Below are 21,546 nucleotides of genomic sequence, written 5' to 3'. Positions count from 1 at the left end.
GGGCAAAGCCAGGTAGAGATGGTGGGACACAGGCTCGGATCCAGGTCCGAGAGTGAGGAACAACCCGAGGTTTGCCGATTTAAGCGCCGCGTGAGATTGAAAAGATCAGGGTGTTGGGGTGGGAGGCGAGGGACGGGCTGGTGTTCAGCTCACTGCTCCATGAGGTTTACTCGTCTCTAAGGCTGTGACCTGCAACTAACGGGCTCCCGGATTGACTGCAGTAATGACTGGTTTCGCAGCTGAAGGCTCACTTTCGTGAACTCAGTTCTGAATGCAATTCCCTTTATTGTTTGCACGATTTGTTTTTTTTTTGCACATTGGATGTTCGATGGTCTTTTTTTAAAAATGGGCTCGATTGGGTTTCTTTGTCTTGTGGCTGCCCGTAAGGAGCCGAATCTCAAGATTGGCTATCATATAGAAACTATGAAAATAAATGTTCTTTGAACTTTGATTTGGCCCATATCCCTCTCGGCCCAACAATGTGCAGATCGTTGGGTTAATGGACCACTGTAAATGGCCCCCAGTGGGTCGGCAGGGAATGGAAACTGGGGAGGGCCGATGGGGATCTGGAGAGAATAAAACAGGATCAGTTGATGGGTCAGCATAGACTCAGTGGACCAAAAGGCCTGTTTCCAGGTTGTAGTTCTCTCTATGCATGCATTCATCTTGCTTAAGGGCAGCACAACGCTTTACAGTCCCAGCTACCCACATTCAATTCCTGCCGCTGCCTGTAAGTTCACCCCGTGACTACGTGGTTTCCCTCCAGGATCTCCATTTTCCTCCCTCAGTCCAAAGACAAATTGGTTGGTAGATTAATTGGTCATTGTAAAGTGCTGTGATTAGGCTAGGGTTAGATCAGGGGATTACAGGGCAGCGCGTGGGAGATCCCATGGGAGAGCTCCACCACTCGCAGGGGAGGAAGTTTCACCCCGAATATTTTTGTTGCCATCTTACCCACTTCAGGTCAAGTTTAGGAGTCATCCATCAATACCAGACCTGTCAATTCAAACCACTTCTAACCTTAAGAAACATCAATTAGCAGCAATACAAGGAGCCTCACCCCTTCCGAGATGAAGGTGCTGAACCTGGGCAACATTTGGTACAAGCCAGGGTCTGTGGCTATGCTCTGCAGGGCCTCCTGTGGGAGAGAATGAAGGAAGCAGTCACCCTTTGAAGGAACAATATGGCAAATTTTGCATAAAGCCCAAAGGGTCTTTGTTTCCAAACACAAGATCTTACTGCTCTCTTGGCCTCACAAGACCCGACACACGCCTCGGTGATCTCCTTGTAATATAGCTGCTGCTCCACCGACAACTCGTGCGTGGTCCGAGGCTTCAGCTTCATCAAACCACCGTCCAGCAGAGACTTCTTCTTGTCTTTACCTGCAGATGAGAGATAAGTTATTGCCCTTCAGATGAGGAATTATACACATCTTATTGTTGTCTGTAAGGAGTTTGCACGTTCTCCCCATGACTGTGTGGATTTCCTCTGGGTGCTCCGGTGTTCTCCCACATTTCAAAGGCACAAGGTAAGTTGTGGGCAGGCTATGTCAGCACTGGAAGCGTGGCAACTCTTGCAGGCTGCCCTGAGCACATCCTCGGACTGCTCTGGCCACTGACGCAAACAATGCATTTCACTATGTTTCAATGTATATCTGATAAAGTTCAACTTTAAATCTTAAATATAATCTTTACCCTACAGTGACATCTGCACAAGTTAGTAGCATCATAAAGAAAGCAAATAAAATGATTGCCTTTATTACTCAAGGCATTGATCAAGACCCAGGAAGTTATGTTGAAGCTTTACAATGTTCTAAACTCAAGAAAGTTTGCAAATGCAGGCAATCAAAAACACAGACAAAATGCTGGAGGAACGCAACAGGTCAAGCAGCATCTATGGAAATAAATAGTCAATGCTTCAGGGCGAGAAGGGTCTCGGTGCTTGACGTGCTGTGTTTCTCCAGCATCCTGCATGTGTGACTTTTAGGAAAAAAATTCTAGCTAGGCCTTATCTGGAGTATTGCATACAGCTCTGGTTGTCCCACTATAGGAAGTATGTGGAGGCTTTGGAGAGGGTACAGAAGTAGTTTACCAGGACACTGCCTGGATTTCAGAGAATAAGCTATGAGGAGAGGTTGGACAAACTTGGATTTTATATTCCGGAGTGGTTCAAAGTAAATTTATTGTCAAAGTATATATATTTCACCACATACAAATCTGAGATTCATTTTCTTGTGGGCAATCACAGTAAATACAGGAAAGGCCTGAACATTAATAAGATCGCAAGAGGCACCTGGAGTAGACAGCCAGTATCATTTTCCTAGGGTTGACATACCTAATGGTAGGTGAGAAAAGGCAAATGGGTGGGGCAAGGTGCAGCGTGGTCCAAGCACCTACCACTCACTGTGCTTCACATATCTCCTTTAAACATTCCCTCTCTTAACTTAAAGCTAGGCCTTCCTACTTTCTGCCTGTTAAGCCGCTGGTGTTTAGGGCAGCAATGAAGGATCTCTGTCTCTTGACAGCGTTCAGGGCTTCTGTCATCGTGTAGTAGCATCCTCTCAGCTTTCACTACTGTCACTCAGGCGAGTCTGGGGTGGAGACTCAGGAATATCAACGTACTCAGTAGAAGGATTCTTCATTGCTATTTCGGTAACAATTTTGTTTTACCAGTCAGGGTTGTTCGCCCTGAGCTGAACCCCTCGAACCTGGAGGACTGGTGGACCACTCTTGGTCTGGCCTCTACCCTTTGACCTTTTTGGCATGGGTAACCCTACCAAGAGCCAAAGGATAAACCCTGACTCCAGCCAACATAACTCCCCAGGTCAGAGGCATGCAAGCCTCCAAACAAGTTTGTGGTCCCCTTGGAGTTTTACCTTCTAGCATCTTACATTTCCACCTTGGGAAAACGACTCTGACCATCTAACCCATTTGTGCCTCTCATACGTTATAAACTTCCTTCAGGTCTCCCCCTCAGAAAAAAACAATTCAGATTTGTCCAATGTCTGAGGAAGTGGTTGGGGTGGGTACAGTAATATAATTTAATCAGCACATAGAGGGCCGAGGCCCCGAGACTGAAAGGGATTGGTTGGGCTGAGGACCCTGCATCCATGCTGTACTGCTCAGCAGGAGAGAATTTGCATCCTGTGTTACCTTGAGCACCAGGAACAACGCACTGTCCACATGCTGGCGTCAGGCTGAGGTCATGCAGTGCTGATAGAAAGTATTCACCCCCCCCCCCACCTTGAAGTTTGTGGTAAACTATGTATACCTGTCTGGACACGCCCCTCTGCTGACTGCTCCTGAGGCTCCTCCCACAAACCCCTGTATAAAGGCGATTGGAGGCACTGCTCCCCCCCTCAGTCTCCGAGATGCCGTGCTCCGTTTTGCAGCTAATAAAAGCCTATCATTCGCCTCCCATCTCTGAGAGTTATTGATGGTGCATCAATGTTTTCATGTTTTATTGTTTTACAACATTGAATCACAAAGGATTTAATTTGGCTTTTATTGACACTATCAACAGAAAAAACTCTTTTTGTGTCAAAATGAAAACAAATCTCCACAAAGTGATCTAAATTAATTACAAATATAAAACATAAAATAATTGATTGCATAAGTATTCACCCCTCTCAAGTCAATATTTAGGAGATACACCTTTGGCAGCAATTACTGCCTTGAGTCTGTGTGAATAGGTCTCTATCAGTTTTGCACATCTGGACACTGCAATTTTCCCCATTATTCTTTGCAAAACTGCTCAAGCTCTGCCAGGTTGTATGGGGATCGTGAGTGAACAGCCTTTTTCAAATCCAGCTACAAATTCTCAATTGGATTGAGGTCTGGTCTCTGACTTGGCCACTCCAAGACCTCAACCTTGTTTTGAAGCCATTCCTGTGTAGCTTTGGCTTTATGCTAGGGGTCACTGCCTTGCTGGAAAACAAATCTTCTCCCAAGTCCCAGTTCTCTTGCAGATTGCATCAGATTTTTCTGCAGGATTTCCCTGTATTCATTTTACCCTCAACGTTTACCAGATTTCTAGGGCCTGCCACAGTGAAGCATCCCCACAGCATGATGCAACCACCACCATGCTTCACGGTAGGGATGATGTGTTTTTGATGATGCGCAGCGCTTGGCTTACAGCAAACATAACATTTAGTCTGATGGCCAAAAAGCTCAATTTTAGTTTCATCAGTCCATACAGCCTTCTTCCAGCTGACTTCAGAGTCTTCACGTACCTTCTGACAAACTCTACCTCAGATTTCATATGAATTTTTTCAACAGTGGCTTTCTCTTTGCCACTCTCCCATTAAGCTGCCACTGGTGAAGCATCAGGGCAACAGTTGTTGTATGTGCAGTCTCTCCCAACTCAACTCCTCCAGAGCTGTCATAGGTCTCTTGTTGCCCTCCCTCACTCGTCCCCCTTTTACACACTCACTCAGTTTTTGAAGTCAGGCTGCTCTAGGCAGATTTATAGCTGTGCCATATTCTTTCCATTTCTTGTTGATTGATTTAACTGTACTCCAAGGGATGTTCAGTGACTTGGAAATTTTCTTGTATCCATCTCCTGACTTGTGCTTTTCAATAACTTTTTCGCAGAGTTGTTTGGAGTGTTCTCTTGTCTTCATGATGTAGTTTTTGTCAGGAAACTGACTCACCAAGCAGCTGGACCTTCCAGATACAGGTGTATTTTTATGATAATAAATTGAAACACCTTGAGTACACAGTGATCTCCATTTAACTAACAATATGACTTCTAAAACCAATTGGCTGCACCAGTGATGATTTGGTATGTCATACTAAAGAGGGTGAATACTTATGCAATCAATTATTTTGTGTTTTATATTTGTAATTAATTTAGATCACTTTGCAGAGATCGGTTTTCACTTTAACACAGAAGAGTATTTTTCTGTTGATCAGTGTCAAAAACGCCAAATTAAATCCAGTGATTCAATGTTGTAAAACAGTACAACATGAAAACTTCTGGGGGGTGGGGAGAGGGGTGGTGAATACCTTTCATAGGCACTGTATGGTTCATTTTATGTGGGGTTCATCCTTCCACAAGGTCCAAGTCCTGCACCATAGAAATCTGTCCAGATGCATAATGGCTTGATGCTGCAACTGCTCCACACGTGACTGCAAGACACTGCCAGGGAGATGTGGTGTTTAGAGGGTTGGAATGAGGAGAAGAACAGAGCGACCAGGCTGAAAAGTGAAAAGTTGAAAAGGTTGAAAAATCCCCATGTTTGGGGAGATGGTGACCAGGGAGAATAAAGCTTTGCTTCTCTGGACTAACTTCATTTGTATTGAGGTTATTACTCACTTTTCCACTAACAGCTCATAGTCACCTCTTGAGAACTTAGAATCGCGTCTGCTGCCCCAGGGACAGCAATTGTGTTCACTGTCCTTGGGTCAGGTCCAGTGCACTGAAATAACGATAGCTCATTGACCTGGAGAGTCCAGTCACTGGCACACTTACCTTTGCCATCGGCGGCCGTGGTCCCTTGACCTTTGCCTTTGGCTTGACCTTCCTCCTCCTGACCTGGTTTGATGACCTTCAGTGGTTCAGTGGACTCAACCTTCTGCTGCTCTTTAGGAGCTGAGGAGAGGGAGAAGGAGGGAGATTGGGGTGTATGGAGTGGAGTGGAAGGGGCAAGGGGGAAATTAGAGAAAGATGGAGAGAGATGAGGGAGGGTATAGGAAGATGCAGGGGGAGGTTAGGGTGTGGGGAGGGGGAGAGGGAGGGAGAAAAGTCAAACAAACATCATAGTGAGCATGTTATATTCTGAATAGTTGTGATATAACCAACAATAAACCAGAGACAGAACGGGCAAAAGAATCAGTGCTTGAAGATTAATTTAATCGAATAATTGAGGGAACAATCAACATGAACATGAAAGTTGCTAGAAATGTGAAACACGGTGGAAACGCTCCTTGTGTCTGGTAGCAACTGTAATGTCTCAGGTTGGAGACTCTTTATCAGAACACTGAGCAATAAAAAACAAAATTAAGCTTTCAGTTGAAGGTCAGGGAGTGGCAAAAGAAATATCACCGAGTAGGGTCAGGCAGATGTGTGCGCTGGGGAACTGGTGGGGCCATCAGATCCTCCTGATGTGGGGCGCAGGCCCAGTGGAGTCACCCAAACTGAATACTACACAGTAGCGCAATGCTATTACAATGCCGGCCAGTTACCCGGGTTCAATTCTACAGCTGTTCTGCACAGAGTTTGTCTGTTGTTCCCATGACCACATGGGTTTCCTCAAGGAGCTCTAGTTTCCTCCCCACAGTCCAAGACGTACAAATTAGGATTAGTACGTTGTGGGCATACTATGTTGGCACTGGAAGCATGGTGACAACTGTGTGCTGCCCTTAGCACATCCTCAGACTGTGTTGGTTACCTATGCAAACGATGCATTTCACTGTTTCCATGTATGTTGGACTAGTAAATTTAATCTTTATAATCTTGAATCCTTTGTACAGTCTTTCTATTCAAGCCTTGGACCGAAGGTCACCAAGCATATCAAAACAAGATACAGATACAAATGAAGGATTCTAGGCCAACGCTTACTATTGGACAATTATTGTACTAATTCTCGTCTTTAACACGTAGATTTAATTGGTTACACCTGAAATATGTGTTATGATTGGTAATTATATATGCAAATGATGGGATTCAGAAGAGCACAGAGTTTCTATTGGACCTATATCTGTATCCAAATTCTGTATAAAAATGGCATTCCTTTGTTCACTCTTCAGAACAGTTCGATGCCATTTGCCATGCTGTTCTTGTGCTCAAGTAAATAAAATGTACCTGAGGAACAAATGAGAGTTTTCAGAGCCCAGTTAATGGGCGGCAATACAGATGTAGAGGGATGGTGCATTCACGGTGAAGTGAAGTTTAATCAACTTTAAGAGCTGAGTCAAATTGGAAAGGCTGGGTACTGGCTAAGTCAAGGCAGTAGAGCCCAAGGGTGTATCAAAGTGGGAGAGAGTGAGGAACTTCCCCAGATTTGGACAATTTAAGCGCTGGGCCAATTTAAGGTCGGGGTCAGAGGCAAGGGGCAGTCTGGTTCTTCTCACTGCTGTGGTGTTTGCTCGTCTCTGTGTTGGGCTGAGGCTGTGACCTGCAGCTAGTGGACTTCTGGATCAGCTGCAGTGATGCCTGGCCACGTGAACTTCGGTCCTGAATATTGTTTGCTCGTTTTTATTGTTTGTACGATTTAGTTTTATTTGGGTGTCTCTGCACATTGGGAGCTTGATAGTCTTCTTTTGTCTTCAATGGGTTCTTATTGGGTTCCTTTGTTTTGTGGCTGCCTGTTAGGAGACAAACCTCTAGGTTGTATAATAATTACTGTATGTTGAATCAGAAAATATCAATGACATAGGGCATCCCAAATATCACAACGTGAGAGAGAAGTGGACAGGGGACAGGAGGAAAGTGGCCAAGAGGATCTTATTGAAAGGTGCAGCAAGGACCAAACAATCTGCTCTCATTCACTTACTGATATAACCCAAACAGGCAGGCAACACTCAGTGATATACAGGAGCCCAGGACTCACACCGCAGGAACAGTTATTACCCTTCAACAATCAGGCACTTGAGCCAAAGGAGAAAACTCCACTCAACTTTACATGTTTCATCACTGAAATGTTCCCACTTTCAGGTGAAATGACTCACTTTCAGGGATTCTTCATCTTATGGTCTAGGTACTTATTCTCTATTTATTATTATTATTTTGTTTCTTTCTGTACAGTATTTCCAGTTTGTTGTCTTTTGGTTGAGTGCCCAAGTTGGTGTGGTCTTTCATTGATTCTGTTATGGTTATTATTCTATTATTGATTTATTGAATATGCCCACAAAATGTACTTCGATAATAAATTTACTTTGAACTTAAAATCCTCACCAGGTGGTGGATTCTCCGGGATGGCAGGCTGCACTCCCTCGATACTGAGCCAGTGAGCTGGAAGGTAAATAGCAAGAGGTTAACATCTGGTAGGTCTCCATTTCCCCCTTCCCGATGATGCTCACTGGAGGCCCCTGGGCGGGTGGGTGGCATAAATGATGCTAAGGTACTTGCAGAATAACTGACGTGGGTCAGATACTGAATGTAAAAATTAGGTAGTCATGTTAGAGTTATGTAAAATTTTGGTAAGCCACATTTGGAATATCATGTTGAGTTCCAATCAGTGATGGCTGTGACTTTGGAAAGGGTGCAGAAGAACATGAACAAGTACATGGCTACGAGAGATTTAGAGGGGTGTGGCCCCTAAACAGGCAAATGGGACCAGCTTAGATGGGCATCTTTTCAACATGGATCAGATGGGCTGAAGGGCTGGTTTCCACACAGTACGACTCTAAGAGTTTCATCAGGACATTGCCTTGGTTAGAGAGCATCAGCCATGGAAGTTTCCTCAGCATCAGTGGCTGAGGAAAGTTTATAAAATTATGAGAGCCATAAACAGGGTAGATGATCAGACTCTCTTTCCCCAAAGGTGGAAATGTCAAACACTGGAAGAAATAGATTTAAGGTGGGGGGTGGGGAAGAGAAGAGAATAGTGGGTGCCGGATTAGTGGTATATGCAGATGTGATAGCGACATTTGAGCAGCCTCCTGACAGGTACGTGAAGAGACAAGGATGGGGGATATGATCGTGCACAGGCAGATGGGGGCTGTTTAATCGGTCATCATGGCTGACGGGCCTACTCCTGCACTGTACTGTTGTACAAAACTCTCACTGACATTGCTGGCAAGCCTTCACGGAGACCGAGAGGGACACATTTCAGGAGGAGGGCCACCATAGGGCACTTGCGCAAGTCTGAGTGGAGGGGGAGCAGCAGTAGAGAAGAGGTAAGGCGTATTCGGGGCTGGACTATAGAGCAGAGTCCGGCTACTGACACACGAAGTGTGAACAATCTGCAGCATTCCAATTACTTGTTTTCAATCTCCTCCTTGCAACTGCAACCACTATATCTTAAGCAAGTCCAGTGCAAGGTGCTGACCAAATGCCCTTATTTATTGAAACACACTGGTATTAAGTGGCACCCACCACTAAAGACCCCCACTTTCTGGGACATGCCCCCTTCTCATTACTACCATCGGGGAGGTGGTACAGGAGCCTGAAGACCCACAAGCAGCGATTCAGAATCAGCTTCTTCCCCTCTGCCATCAGATTTCTGAATGGCCCATGAACACTATGTTATTATTTCTTTTTTGCACTATTTGTGTAATTATTGGCAATTTTATGTCTCTTTACTGTATCACTGCCAAAAACAGTAAAATTTGTGTCACTTAAGCACTTATGTCTTTGAAGTCAGCGACAACAAACCTAATTCTGACAGTGAATGGTGCAGTGGCTTTGAAAGAGTTGCAGTCTGCTGCTGCTCCCTAACAATATCTTTCTCCAAGAGAACACAGAGCAGTACAGGAGGGTACAGGCCCTTCCGCCTACAATGTGGTGCCGGCTATCTTACCTTTCCCTCCCCAATGGCCCTCCATTTTTCTTTCATCCACGTGACCATTGAAGAGCATCTTAAATGCCCCTAATGTCTATCACCACCCCAGCAGTGTGTTCAATGCACCATCACTCTGTATAAAAAACTGACATCCTCCTAGACCAGCGGCTCCCAATCTGAGGGCCACAGACCCCTCAATTAATGGTAAGGCTCCAAGACTTTGCCCTAGACGTTCCTCCAATCACCTTAAATTATGGCCCCTTGCATTAGCATATTTTCATTCTGGGAAAAAGTAGTTTCTGGCTGGCCACTATCTATGCTTCTTATCATCCTGTACACCTCTATGAAGTCATTTCACAACCTCCCTTGTTCCAAAGAGAAAAACTCCAGCTCACTCAATTGTCACAAAACACACTCTCTAATTCAGGCAGCATCCTGGTAAATCTTCTCTGCACTCTCTCTCTACAGCTTTCACATCCTTCCTATAATGAAGCAACCAGCACCGAACACATTACTCCCAGTGTGATCTAAGCAGGGTTTTACAGAACTGCAACATTACCTCACGGCTCTTCAGTTCAATCCCACTAACGAAGGCCAACCCTTTCTTAACCACCAACTCGTGAGGGATCTATGGATGCGGACCCCACAGTTTCCCTGTTCCTCCACTCTAAGAATCGCAGAAGAGATTCAACTGGATGTTCGGACCAGGTCAGGCAATCTCTATGGAGAAAAATAGTCAGCTGGCATTTCAGGCCAAGACCCTTCATTTCCAGTCCAGATGAAGGGTCTCGACCTGAGAAGGTAACTGTCCATTTCCCTCTCTGCCTGAGCTGCTGAGTCCTCCAGCATCTTGTGTCACTCCAGATTCCAGCATCTGCACATTTTGGAGTCACCAGGATGTTTCCTGGAAGGGAGGTCTGTAGATATAAGGAGAATGGAAAGGCCAGGCAGCATCTAGGAAAAGAGTACAGTCAAGCGTGAACCACCCTGCAATGTATGGGAAGCAGTAGGCTAGCTGCTGGAATGAGGAGGTCTGTCTGCCACCTGACTCCACAGCTTCGTTCTGTCCACCAGGAGAGTAGACCCATGTGGGAGACGTAAGATAGAAATACAGGGGCTGGCGGGCAGCACTCACCTTTGAGGCAGACATCCAAAGGCACGCGAGGGAGGGGCGTGTTGATGATGTCACTGAGGTCCACCTCCTTTTCCTCGTAGAAGTGTAGTTCACGTCCTCCCCCGCTGGCGTAGCGGAAGGGGATGAACTCCTGTGCGTGGAAGCCGTACAGTGGCTGGTGGGGAGCAACGAGACAATGGTGGGGGGGGTTACTGGTGCCCAGGGGATTCACATCATCACTTTGCCATACAGACCCACCAACCCCCAATGCCCGCATCCTCGCCAGCAAGCAATGACCAGGAAGGAGATGGGATGCAGGGAACTGGTGCACAGAAAGAATTTATAAGGTCACGGGCTTTTCAGCACTACCCCCCCACACACACAGACAACTGCCATACACTCATTCCCGTTAACCCTAATCTGATCCTCTCCACATTCCTCTCAGATTCCACCTGTCACCCACACTTCAATGAGTGGCTAATTAACCCACTGTTGTTGGGACGTGGGAGGGGACTGGAGTACTCGGGGGGGTAACCGACACGGCACAGGGAGAAGGTGAAAGCACACACGCCACACCGGAGGTTGGGATCAAGCCCAGGTCTCTAGAGTGTGAGGAAGCGATTCCACCCACTAGGTCACTGGGCTGCCCAAGTGCCACGGTCTCCAATTGGCAGAATAGGTGTGCTTGCATGTGTCTGCTGATCTGTGGACTTTGTAGCTTCTCCCTGTGACTGCGTAGGTTACCTCCCAGGTGGTCTGGCTTCCTCCCACATCCCAACAACTACTGTGTTGATGGGTTAACTAGCTGCCGTGAATTCCACCCCCCAAATGTATGGATGAGGGGGAGAATTTGAGAGAAATACAAAAAAAAGGATTTATATAGACTAGCATAAATGGGTGTCAATGGTTCATGCAGATTTGATGGGCTTGATTTCTTTACAACAGAGAGCTGACACTACTGGCCCAATGAACTGCACTGCCCAGTAACCCAGCTGTTTAACACTTGCCTAATCACAGGACAATTTACAATGACCATACTAACCAGTACGTCTTTGGACTGTGGGAGGAAACCAGAGCACCCAGAGGAACCCACATGGTCATGAGAGAACGAAGAAACTGCTTACAAACGGCACTGAAGATGTACTCCGAACTCGGGAATGCCCCGGGCTGTGATAGTGTCGTACTAACCACTACGCTACTGTGGCTCCCTATGAGTCACAATGTTGCCAGAAAGGAGCACAGGAAGTAAAACTACTTCAACTTTCCACAGAGAGTTGGATGTGTTCCTTAAAAATTGGGAATAAAGTTTGGCAGAGGTGGACAGGGCTTACAAAGTTTCTGTAGAGGCACACTGGGTCAAATGCAGTCCTGAGTTGCAGTCTGTGAATAAGATGGGGCGGGGCAGGTAGGGGTCCTTGAACCAGCAAACCCAACGTCACTGTGTATCGGCTGAAAGAGAATCCCCTCAGCAGCAGTAATACCCAACCAGTACATGATCACTTTCTCCCCTCCCTAATCTACCATCAGGGAGGTCGTACAGCAGCCTGAAGACTCACACTCAATGATCTGGAAACAGCTTCTTCCCCTCTGCCATCAGATTTCTGAACAGTCCATGAACTCATAAACACCTTTTTCTGAACCATAAGGCACAATACAGTTAGATCTAAACACAATCCAGATGTGGGCAGATAAAATTTAATGTAAGTAAATGGAAAAATAGTAATTAGAAATATTAAATATAAATATAAAATGGGGTGGGGTCTTGAGTAAGCAAATGCTCTGTATGAGAAGGATTTAGGTGTCCTCGTAGACTCATCATCATCAACATCTAGACAATGCACAGATATGGTTAGGAAGGCTAATAGAATATTGGGCTATATAATGCGACCAGTGGAGTTCAAGTCTACAGACATTCGCCTTCGGCTGTATAATGTGCTTATAAGGCCACACCTTGAATACCGTGTACAATTTTGGTCTTCATATTGTGTGAGGGATGTGAAAGCACTGGAGAGAGTTCAGAGAAGGGCAACTAGACTCATTCCAGGTCTGCAGGGTATGAAGAAAAATTGAAACAATTAAATATTTTTAGGCTAGGTACAAGTGGAGTGAGGAGACATGATAGAGGTGTTCAAAATCTATAAGGGTGAACGCCAGCCACTACTTCACAATTAATCCATCATCAAGGACATGGGGTTATAGGTGGAGACTGGTTAAAGGAAGATTTCAGCCTAACATCAGGAAGCATTTCTTTATACAGCGAGCTGTGGACACATGGAACAAACTACCAGTTGAGAGTAGTACCTTAGAGACTTTCAAATCTAAATGATAGTTATTTCAACACCATGTGAATAGACATCTGGCATGCTAAGTTGGGCTGAATGGCCTGTTCTTGTCTAAAACTTTCTAATGTTCGCATAACAGCAGAATTGGGCCATTCGCTTCATGGAGTCTGCTCTGCCATTCAATCGTGGCTGATTTATTTTCCCTCTCAACCCCATTCTTCTGCCTTCTCCCTTTTGACAGCCTTGTCAACCTCCACTTTAAAATATGCCATCTCTGGCAATGAATTCTACAGACTATCCACCCTCTGGCTAAAGAAACTCCTCATCTCTGTTCTAAAGGGCCTGCAATCAATGAACGACGCAGCACTAAATTGAACTGAACATTCCTAAACTGGCTCAATGATTCCGTTGTTTGATGGTTTATATTGTGTTTTTCACTCATTTTTTTGCCTTCTGCATGAAACCGCTTGTTCTTTCCTTTTGCACGTTGGGTGTTTGATGTTTTCTTTGAACAGATTCCAGGGTGTTTTTTTGTTTCATGGCTGTCTGTGGGAAGGATGACGCTCAGGACTGTATATTTTGATAATAAATGCACTTTGAATCTTGCAGCTTTAAAGGGACATCTTTCTATTCTGAGACTGGGCCCTCTGGTCCTAGACTCCCCCCCCCCTATTAGAAACATCCGCTCCACACACTCTATTTAGGCCTTCCAGTAAAGACACTGGCCCAACTACTCACCTCAACATTCTTCAGTTTCAAGGCACAGTCGATGTCCACTGTAGTCAGCTTCTTGCGTTTGCCATGGTACATGTACTTCAGTGCATCCTGTGAGAGGAGTGAAACACAATGTTCCCATTAGAATGATGCTTGTGGAAAGGATTCACCCCTTCACCCCCTCCCCCATAAGTTGTCATGTTTTATTGTTTTACAACATTTATTAACAGTGATTTAATTTGACTTTTCTGACACTGATGAACATGTCAAAGTGAGAACAGATCTCTACAAAGTGATCTAAATTAATTACAAATATAAAACACAAAATAACTGATTGCCCAAGTACTGACCCCTCCTCTTTAAAATGAGACACCAAATCATCACTGGTGCAGCCAATTAGTTTTAAAAGTCACATAATTACTTAAACAGAGATACATATTTGGAGACCGTGTGCAGTCACGGTGTTTCAATTGATTGCTGTAAAAATACACATGTATCTGGAAGGTCCAACTGCTGGAGAGTCAGTATCCTGGCAAAAACTACACCATGAAGACAAGAGAACACTCCAAGCAACTCTGCAGAAAGGTTATTGAAAAGCACAAGTCAGGAGATGGATAGAAGAAAATTTCCAAGTCACTGAATATCCCTGGGAGTACAGTTAAGTCAATCATCAAGAAATGGAAAGAACATGGCACAGCTGTAAATCTGCCTGGAGCAGGCCGTCCTCAAAAACTGAGTGACTGTGCAAGAAGGGGACAAGTGAGGGAGGCCACCAATAGATAAATCTGGAGGAGTTACAAGGTTCAGTGGCTGAGATGGGAGAGACTGCGCTTACAACAACTGTTGCCCGGGTGCTTCAGTCACAGCTTTATGGGAGAGTGGCAAAGAGAAAGCCACTGTTTAAAAAAAAGTATATGAAATCTTGGCTAGAGTTTGCCAGAAGGCATGTGGGAGATTCTGAAGCCAGCTGGAAGGAGATTCTATGGTCTGAAAGAAACAAAATTCAGCTTTTTTGCCATCAGACTAAACATTATGTTTATAAGCCAAACACCATACATTATCAAAAACACACCATCCCTACTGTGAAAGATGATGGTACGGATGCATCATGCTGTGGGGATGCTTCACTGCAGCAGGCCCTGGAAGGCTTGTGAAGGTAGAGGGCAAAAAGAATGCAGCAAAATACAGGGAAATCCTGAAGGAAAACCTAATGCAGTCTGCAAGAGAACTGCAGCTTGGGAGTTCAACCCAGATAAGTGTGAGGTGGTTCATTTTGGTAGGTCAAGTATGATGGCAGAATATAGTATTGATGGCAGACTCTTGGCAGCGTGGAGGATCAGAAGGATCTTGAGGTCCGAGTCCATAGGACACTCAAAGCTGCTGCACAGGTTGACTGTGGTTAAGAAGGCATGCGGTGCGTTAGCCTTCATCAATCATGGGATTGAATTTAGGAGCCAAGAGGTAAAGTTGCAGCTATATAGGACCCTGGTTAGACCACACTTGGAGTACTGTGCTCAGTTCTGGTCGCCTCACTATAGGAAGGATATGGAAACCATAGAAAGGGTGCAGAGGAGACTTACAAAGATGTTGCCTGGATTGGGGAGGAGTTGAGTGAACTCACCCTTTATTCCTTGCAGCAAAGGAGGATGAGAGGTGGCCTGATAGAGGTGTATAAGATGATCAGAGGCATTGATTGTGTGGATAGTCAAAGGCTTTTTCCTAGGGCTGAAATGGCTATCACGAGAGGGCACAGTTTTAAGGTGCTTGGAAGTAGGTACAGAGGAGATGTCAGGGGTAACACAGAGAGTGGTGAGTACGTGGAATGGACTGCTGGTGATGGTGGTGGAGGCGGATACAATAGGGTCTTTAAGAGACTCCTGTACAGGTACGTTTGGCACAGCTTTGTGGGCTGAAGGGCCTGTATAGTGTTGTAGGTTTTCTATGTTTCTAAGATCTGTATTCCAGCAAGACAATATTTCAATATAAAGCCAAAGCTACACAGGAATGGCTTAAAAACAACAAAGTTAATGACCTGGAGTGGCAAAGTCAGAGTCCAGACCAGAATCCAAAAGAGAATTTGTAGCTGGATTTGAAAAAGGCTGTTCACTCACGAACCCCATGCAACCTGACAGAGCTTGAGCAGTTTTGCAAAGAATGGGGAAAAAAATTGCAGTATCCAGATAGGTAAAGCTGATATAGAGACCTATCCACACAGACTCAAGGCCGTAATTGTTGCCGAAGGTGCAATTTGAATACTGACTTGAAGGGGCTGAATTCTTATGCAATTGAGTATTTTGTGTTTTATATTTGTAATTAACAGATCACTTTGTAGAGATCTGTTTTCACTTTGACACGTGTCTTTTTCTGTTGATTGTGTCAAAAAAGCTTCATTAAATCCACTGTGACTGAATGTCGTAAAACGATAAAACTTCCAGGGGGGGGGGGGGTGAATAATTTTTTAAGCACTGTAAGTGAGGTCAACGAGCAACAGCAGCAATCATTGGTGACTTCTCAAAGCAGCTATTGTGCCTTCTCTTCTTCGCCCAGGTGGAACTTCAGGTACGTACATTAACACCATTTAAAAGGTACTGGGGCAGGTACACGGACAGGAAAAGTGGTAAACACAGGCAAATTGGACCAACTTGGATGGGAATCTTGGTTAGTACAGACCAGCTGGCCTGAAGGGCCTACTTCTGTGCTGTTTCATTCTATAATTTCTGATTCTGAGGATGCATGGTTAGCACAACGTTTTACAGTACCGACAACCCGGGTTCAATTCCTGCCGCTGCCTTTAGGGAGTTTGTACTTTCTCCTCCACATGGGTTTAATCACACAATCCAAATACGTACCAAATAGATTAATTGGTCAAATTGTCATAAGATTAGGCTTGTGTTAAATTCAGGGGGAACTGCTGGGCAATGAAGAAGATTCAAGAGGATTGCAGACTCAGCCAGATGCATCGTGGGCAAAGCCTTCTCCACCACTGCGTACATCTTCACGAGGCAATGTCTCGAGAAGGTGGAATCCATTACCAAGATTTCTCACCATCAGGCATACACCCTCTTCTTGTTACTCCCGTTGGAGAGGCACAGGAGCTTGAAGACCCACACTTAGTGATCCAGACACAGGTCCTTTCCCTCTGCCATCAGATTTCCAAAATGAACACCACCTTCTTATGACTTGGCACTGTTATGCTTGGCAAAACAAATTTCATGGTATTTAAGTGATCATAAATCTGATTCTTCAGATCAGCCACGGTCATTTCAGTTGTGGGGCAGTCCTGAGCGGATAAAGACTCTACTCCATTTCTATCTATTCATCCACCACTGCCACTTCGGTTTTCCACAACATGGAAGAGGGATTCTGATCCAAATAAAAAACCCCGGCTAGGTGTTGAGCTGGTTTACCTGTGCCAGCTCCTTGATCCTGTAGCTAACCTCCTCAGTCAAACTTTGGCATGTTTCTTCGGAGAGTTGGGAGATCCCAATGGACTCTGCAATAACTTTCATGGACTCTGTGGGGAGCAGCGTATTGCTGATCTTGAGCTTCTTCTCCTCCGCCATGCCAACCTCCGGTCATAGCCTGAAAAACAAACAGGGCCGGGGGGGACACACAGGTCACAGCTTGCCAAACATGGTGACCTGTCACTATGCCACTATACTGAGAACAGACAACACACAGGAGCAGAATGAAGGAGAGAGAGCTCTCAATCTTATGTATATAGAACCACAGTCAACATTTGTTATTTGTACATTTTGTTTTAGAGAATGGATTTTATATTTATTGTTTTCAAGGCTGCATCAAATTCGAAGTAACAATCATTTCATTCTCCTTTACCTCCTGCAATGAAAAATGACAAACACTCTTGAATCTACTCAGCCCCTCTCATTATCCCTGCCTCTACTCCTCCCTCTGTCCCAATCTTACCCCTCTGCACTCCCTCCCTATCCTTCCTCTCGTTACATCTATCCCGCCCTCCATCCCTCCTCTACTTCCCTGTCCTCCCCTCTCTCCTACTACCTTTCCCTCCATCCATCCCTCTCCACTGCATCCCGTCCCTCTATCCATCCACCCTCCTAATACTCTCTCCCCCCTTTCCGCGTCTCACCGACGCGCCGCCATTTCGCCAGAATCCGCCATCTTGCCTCCGCCCCCCGCCCAGGACCTGCCAGGTGAATAGAAATTAAATCCCGTCACCACTGAGCCATGTACAACCAGCCCTTCCCCCCGGACTGAAAAATATCCGTTTCAAATAATAAAACCTTATCTTTCAGGTACCCTTTTCACAATTGCTCAATTGTCCCTGTGTGGACAATTTTTATTTTTTGTTTGGAGAAAACTATCCGCCTGTGAGGATCTGTCGGGGGAGAGCGCGTCCGCAGCCCACGTGACCGCTTCAGTTCCTACAGTTTGACTAGAGAACAAATCTACTTTTATCTCACGAATTTGGATCTCTACACCGACCCAAGAAGATGATAAAAATAAATGTTTGCTTCTTCCTTACCATATTTACTGACGGCTCGCCTCAAAATTATCAATGTAAAAAAACAAGGCGCCCAGGGATCTGCGCAGCAGTCAGAGCTCTCGAGGAGATTCTGACGACGTCATTGCAGGGGCGGGGTCATGAATTGATTGACATTTGCGGGTCTGCAAATGACTACTGTATTGTCACTGCATTGGATGAACTCCAACGGGGTAACTATTGGGACAAAATGTCAACCTCTTAAAATGTCAGTGTACCACTCAACAGCCTACACAAGAGTTGAGGATGCAGTTTAAAGAGTGACGATTAAAATAGTTTGTTGGAGGTACACACATTGCAGCTTCATTCAGAATCATGTAAGTGACAGCAGTATACTGTAACACACTACCTAATAACAGAGAAATTCTATTAAGACATGCAAAAAATTTTAAAAATCTGGTGAGGTAGTGTTCGTGGGCTCAATATCCATCCAGAAATCTGAGGGCAGAGGGGAAAAAGCTGTTTCTGAATCGTTGAGTGTGTGTCTTCAGGCTTCTGTATCTCCTTCCTGATGGTAGCGATGAGAAGAAGGTATGTCCTGAGGGATTGGGATTCTTAATGATGGACGTCGCCTTTTAGAGGCAACCTTTCTTGAAGGTGTCCTGGATACTATGGAGACTAAAGTTCAAAGTAAAATTTATTATGAGAATACATACCTGTCACCATGTCCTATATAGCTGCAACATTACATCTTGGCTCTTAAACTCAATCCCACGATTGATTTACACCAATACACCATATGCCTTCTTAACCACAGAGTCAACCTGCACAGCAGCTTTGTGTGTCCTATGGACTCGGACCCCAAGATCACTCTGATCCTCCACACTGCCAAGAGTCTTGCCATTAATGCTATAGTCTGTCATTATATTTGACCTACCAAAATGAACCACTTCACACTTATCTGGGTTGAACTCCATCTGCCACTTCTCAGCCCAGTTTTGCATCCTATCAACGTCCAATAGTAACCTCTGACAGCCCTCCATACTATCCACAACACCTCCAACCTTTGTGTCATCAACAAATTTACTAACCCATCCCTCTACTTCTTCATCCAGGTCATTTACAAAAATCATTAAAGAGTCCCAGAACCGATCCCTGAGGCACACCACTGGTCACCAACCTCCATGTAGAATATAACCCATCTACAACCACTCCTTACCTTCTGTAAGCCAATTCTGGATCCACAAAGCAATGTCTCCTTGGATCCCATGCCTCCTTACTTTCTCAATAAGCCTTGCATGGGATACCTTGTCAAATGCCTTGCTGAAATCCATATACACTACATCTACTGCTCTTCCTTCATCAATGTGTTTAGTCCCATCCTCAAAGTATTCAATCAGGCTCGTAAGGCACGATCTGCCCTTTACAAAGCCATGCTGACTATTCCTAATCATGTTATGCCTCTCCAAATGTTCATAAATCCTGCCTCTCAGGATCTTCTCCATAAAGCTAATCTTCATATGCCAAAAAAACTAGGGAATTGTCAAATCAGTTTCTCCAGCATCTCTCTTTGGCCCTCCTTCCATTTCAAGTGCATGCTCATGAATTAAATTGCCACTGGTCGCTCATTTCCAAGAGCACCCTAGTCTAATTGGTCCAGATAAAGGGTCTCGACACAAAATTTAATTGTCCATTACCTTCTCCATGGATGCCACCTAACCTGCTGAGTTCCTCCAACATTTGGGAATTTCTCCAGCATTTTCCATTTTGCTTCAGATTGCAGTAACTGAATTCTTTAGTGTCTCCTATCCAATTGGGAACCCAAGACCTTTCCCTGAATTCATGGACTCAGCAATCTCCTTGTTAATTTTTCCGATCTCCTTCTGGTCTGGTTCTGCCACAAACTTCCTAAATCTCCTTACTACTGCCCTCAATTTATATTGGTCAATTTGTTTTCTTTCAACAATAAGCTTTATTCAAGCTAATATATAAACACAAAAGACCCAGTGCGTTTTTTTAGGTTTAGTATTATCACAAGTAGTAAGACTTGCATACTATTCATATAAATCAATTCATTGCATAGTGCAGAGGTGGGACATTATCAGAATGCTGAATAAGTTGCTACAGTTACGGAAAACATTGTAATGAGGCAGACAATAAGGGTCATGGGGCATGTGTATATATGTACTGTACACAGTACTTGTGGTGAACTGCATATACCTGTCTGGACAGGCCCCCCCACTGACTGCTCCTGTGGCTCCTCCCACAGACCCCTGTATAGATAGATAGATAGATAGATAGATAGATAGATAGATACTTTATTCATCCCCATGGGGAAATTCAACATTTTTTCCAATGTCCCATACACTTGTTGTAGCAAAAACTCATTACATACAATACTTAACTCAGTAATAATATGATATGCATCTAAATCACTAACTCAAAAAGCATTAATAATAGCTTTAAAAAAAAAAAAAAAAAAAGTTCTTAGGTCCTGGCAGTTGAATTGTAAAGCCTAATGGCACTGGGGAGTATTGACCTCTTCATCCTGTCTGAGGAGCATTGCATCGACAGTAACCTGTCGCTGAAACTGCTTCTCTGTCTCTGGATGGTGCTATGTAGAGGATGTTCAGGGTTTTCCATAATTGACCGTAGCCTACTCAGCGCCCTTCGCTCAGCTACCGATGTTAAACTCTCCAGTACTTTGCCCACGACAGAGCCCGCCTTCCTTATCAGCTTATTAAGACGTGAGGCGTCCTTCTTCTTAATGCTTCCTCCCCAACACGCCACCACAAAGAAGAGGGCGCTCTCAACAACTGACCTATAGAACATCTTCAGCATCTCACTGCAGACATTGAATGACGCCAACCTTCTAAGGAAGTACAGTCGACTCTGTGCCTTCCTGCACAAGGCATCTGTGTTGGCAGTCCAGTCTAGCTTCTCGTCCAACTGTACTCCCAGATACTTGTAGGTCTTAACCTGCTCCACACATTCTCCATTAATGATCACTGGCTCCATATGAGGCCTAGATCTCCTAAAGTCCACCACCATCTCCTTGGTCTTGGTGACATTGAGACGCAGGTAGTTTGAGTTGCACCATATCACAAAGTCCTGTATCAGTTTCCTATACTCCTCCTCCTGTCCATTCCTGACACACCCCACTATGGCCGTGTCCCTCAGTCTCCAGGATGTTGTGTGGTGGTCTCTTGCTGCTAATCATGGTCTTTTGCAGCTAATAAAAGCCTATAGTTTGCCTCCCGTCTCTGAGGGTTATTGATGGTGCATCAGTACTGTAGCGATTTTACGTATTGCACTGTACTGCTGCCGCATGAGAAAACAAATTTCATGACAGATGTGCGTGATGATAGACCCGATTCTGATATGGGTCTATTGTGGAATGAGAGTGGGAAGGGGCTAGGGAGATGGAAGTTATGGTTGAGAAAAGGGGGAGAGGGGAGAGAACGCGAGGCACATTCTGTCAATAAACCATTTGCTTGGAATCAAATGACCTTGCCTGGTGTCTCAGGGC

The 21,546-nt window shown here is 44.9% G+C and overlaps 1 protein-coding gene across 4 annotated transcripts in view; it reads right to left on the bottom strand.

Moving 5' to 3' along the window:
* Nucleotides 1–18,162, bottom strand: part of taf6 (TAF6 RNA polymerase II, TATA box binding protein (TBP)-associated factor) — a 69,662-nt gene extending 51,500 nt beyond the window's left edge. For 3 of the 4 annotated variants that reach the window (XM_073048940.1, XM_073048944.1, XM_073048943.1), the window contains exons 1-8: nucleotides 17,664–17,720; nucleotides 16,963–17,137; nucleotides 13,580–13,666; nucleotides 10,581–10,734; nucleotides 7,897–7,953; nucleotides 5,473–5,592; nucleotides 1,240–1,382; nucleotides 1,061–1,138 (exon numbers count right to left, since the gene is read on the bottom strand). In XM_073048940.1, the coding sequence (XP_072905041.1) occupies nucleotides 1,061–1,138; nucleotides 1,240–1,382; nucleotides 5,473–5,592; nucleotides 7,897–7,953; nucleotides 10,581–10,734; nucleotides 13,580–13,666; nucleotides 16,963–17,118 (795 nt within the window). In that variant the 5' untranslated portion in view covers nucleotides 17,119–17,137; nucleotides 17,664–17,720. Of the gene's footprint in view, nucleotides 1–1,060; nucleotides 1,139–1,239; nucleotides 1,383–5,472; nucleotides 5,593–7,896; nucleotides 7,954–10,580; nucleotides 10,735–13,579; nucleotides 13,667–16,962; nucleotides 17,138–17,663; nucleotides 17,721–18,059 lie in introns of those variants that run through there. The other variant, XM_073048942.1, reaches the window with a different exon arrangement.
* Nucleotides 18,163–21,546: the final 3,384 nt, after the last annotated feature.

Source organism: Hemitrygon akajei, chromosome 6 (genome assembly GCF_048418815.1).
Source record: "Hemitrygon akajei chromosome 6, sHemAka1.3, whole genome shotgun sequence".
In the NCBI taxonomy this organism is placed as follows: domain Eukaryota; kingdom Metazoa; phylum Chordata; class Chondrichthyes; order Myliobatiformes; family Dasyatidae; genus Hemitrygon; species Hemitrygon akajei.
This window is presented reverse-complemented; position numbering and strand designations above follow the sequence as displayed.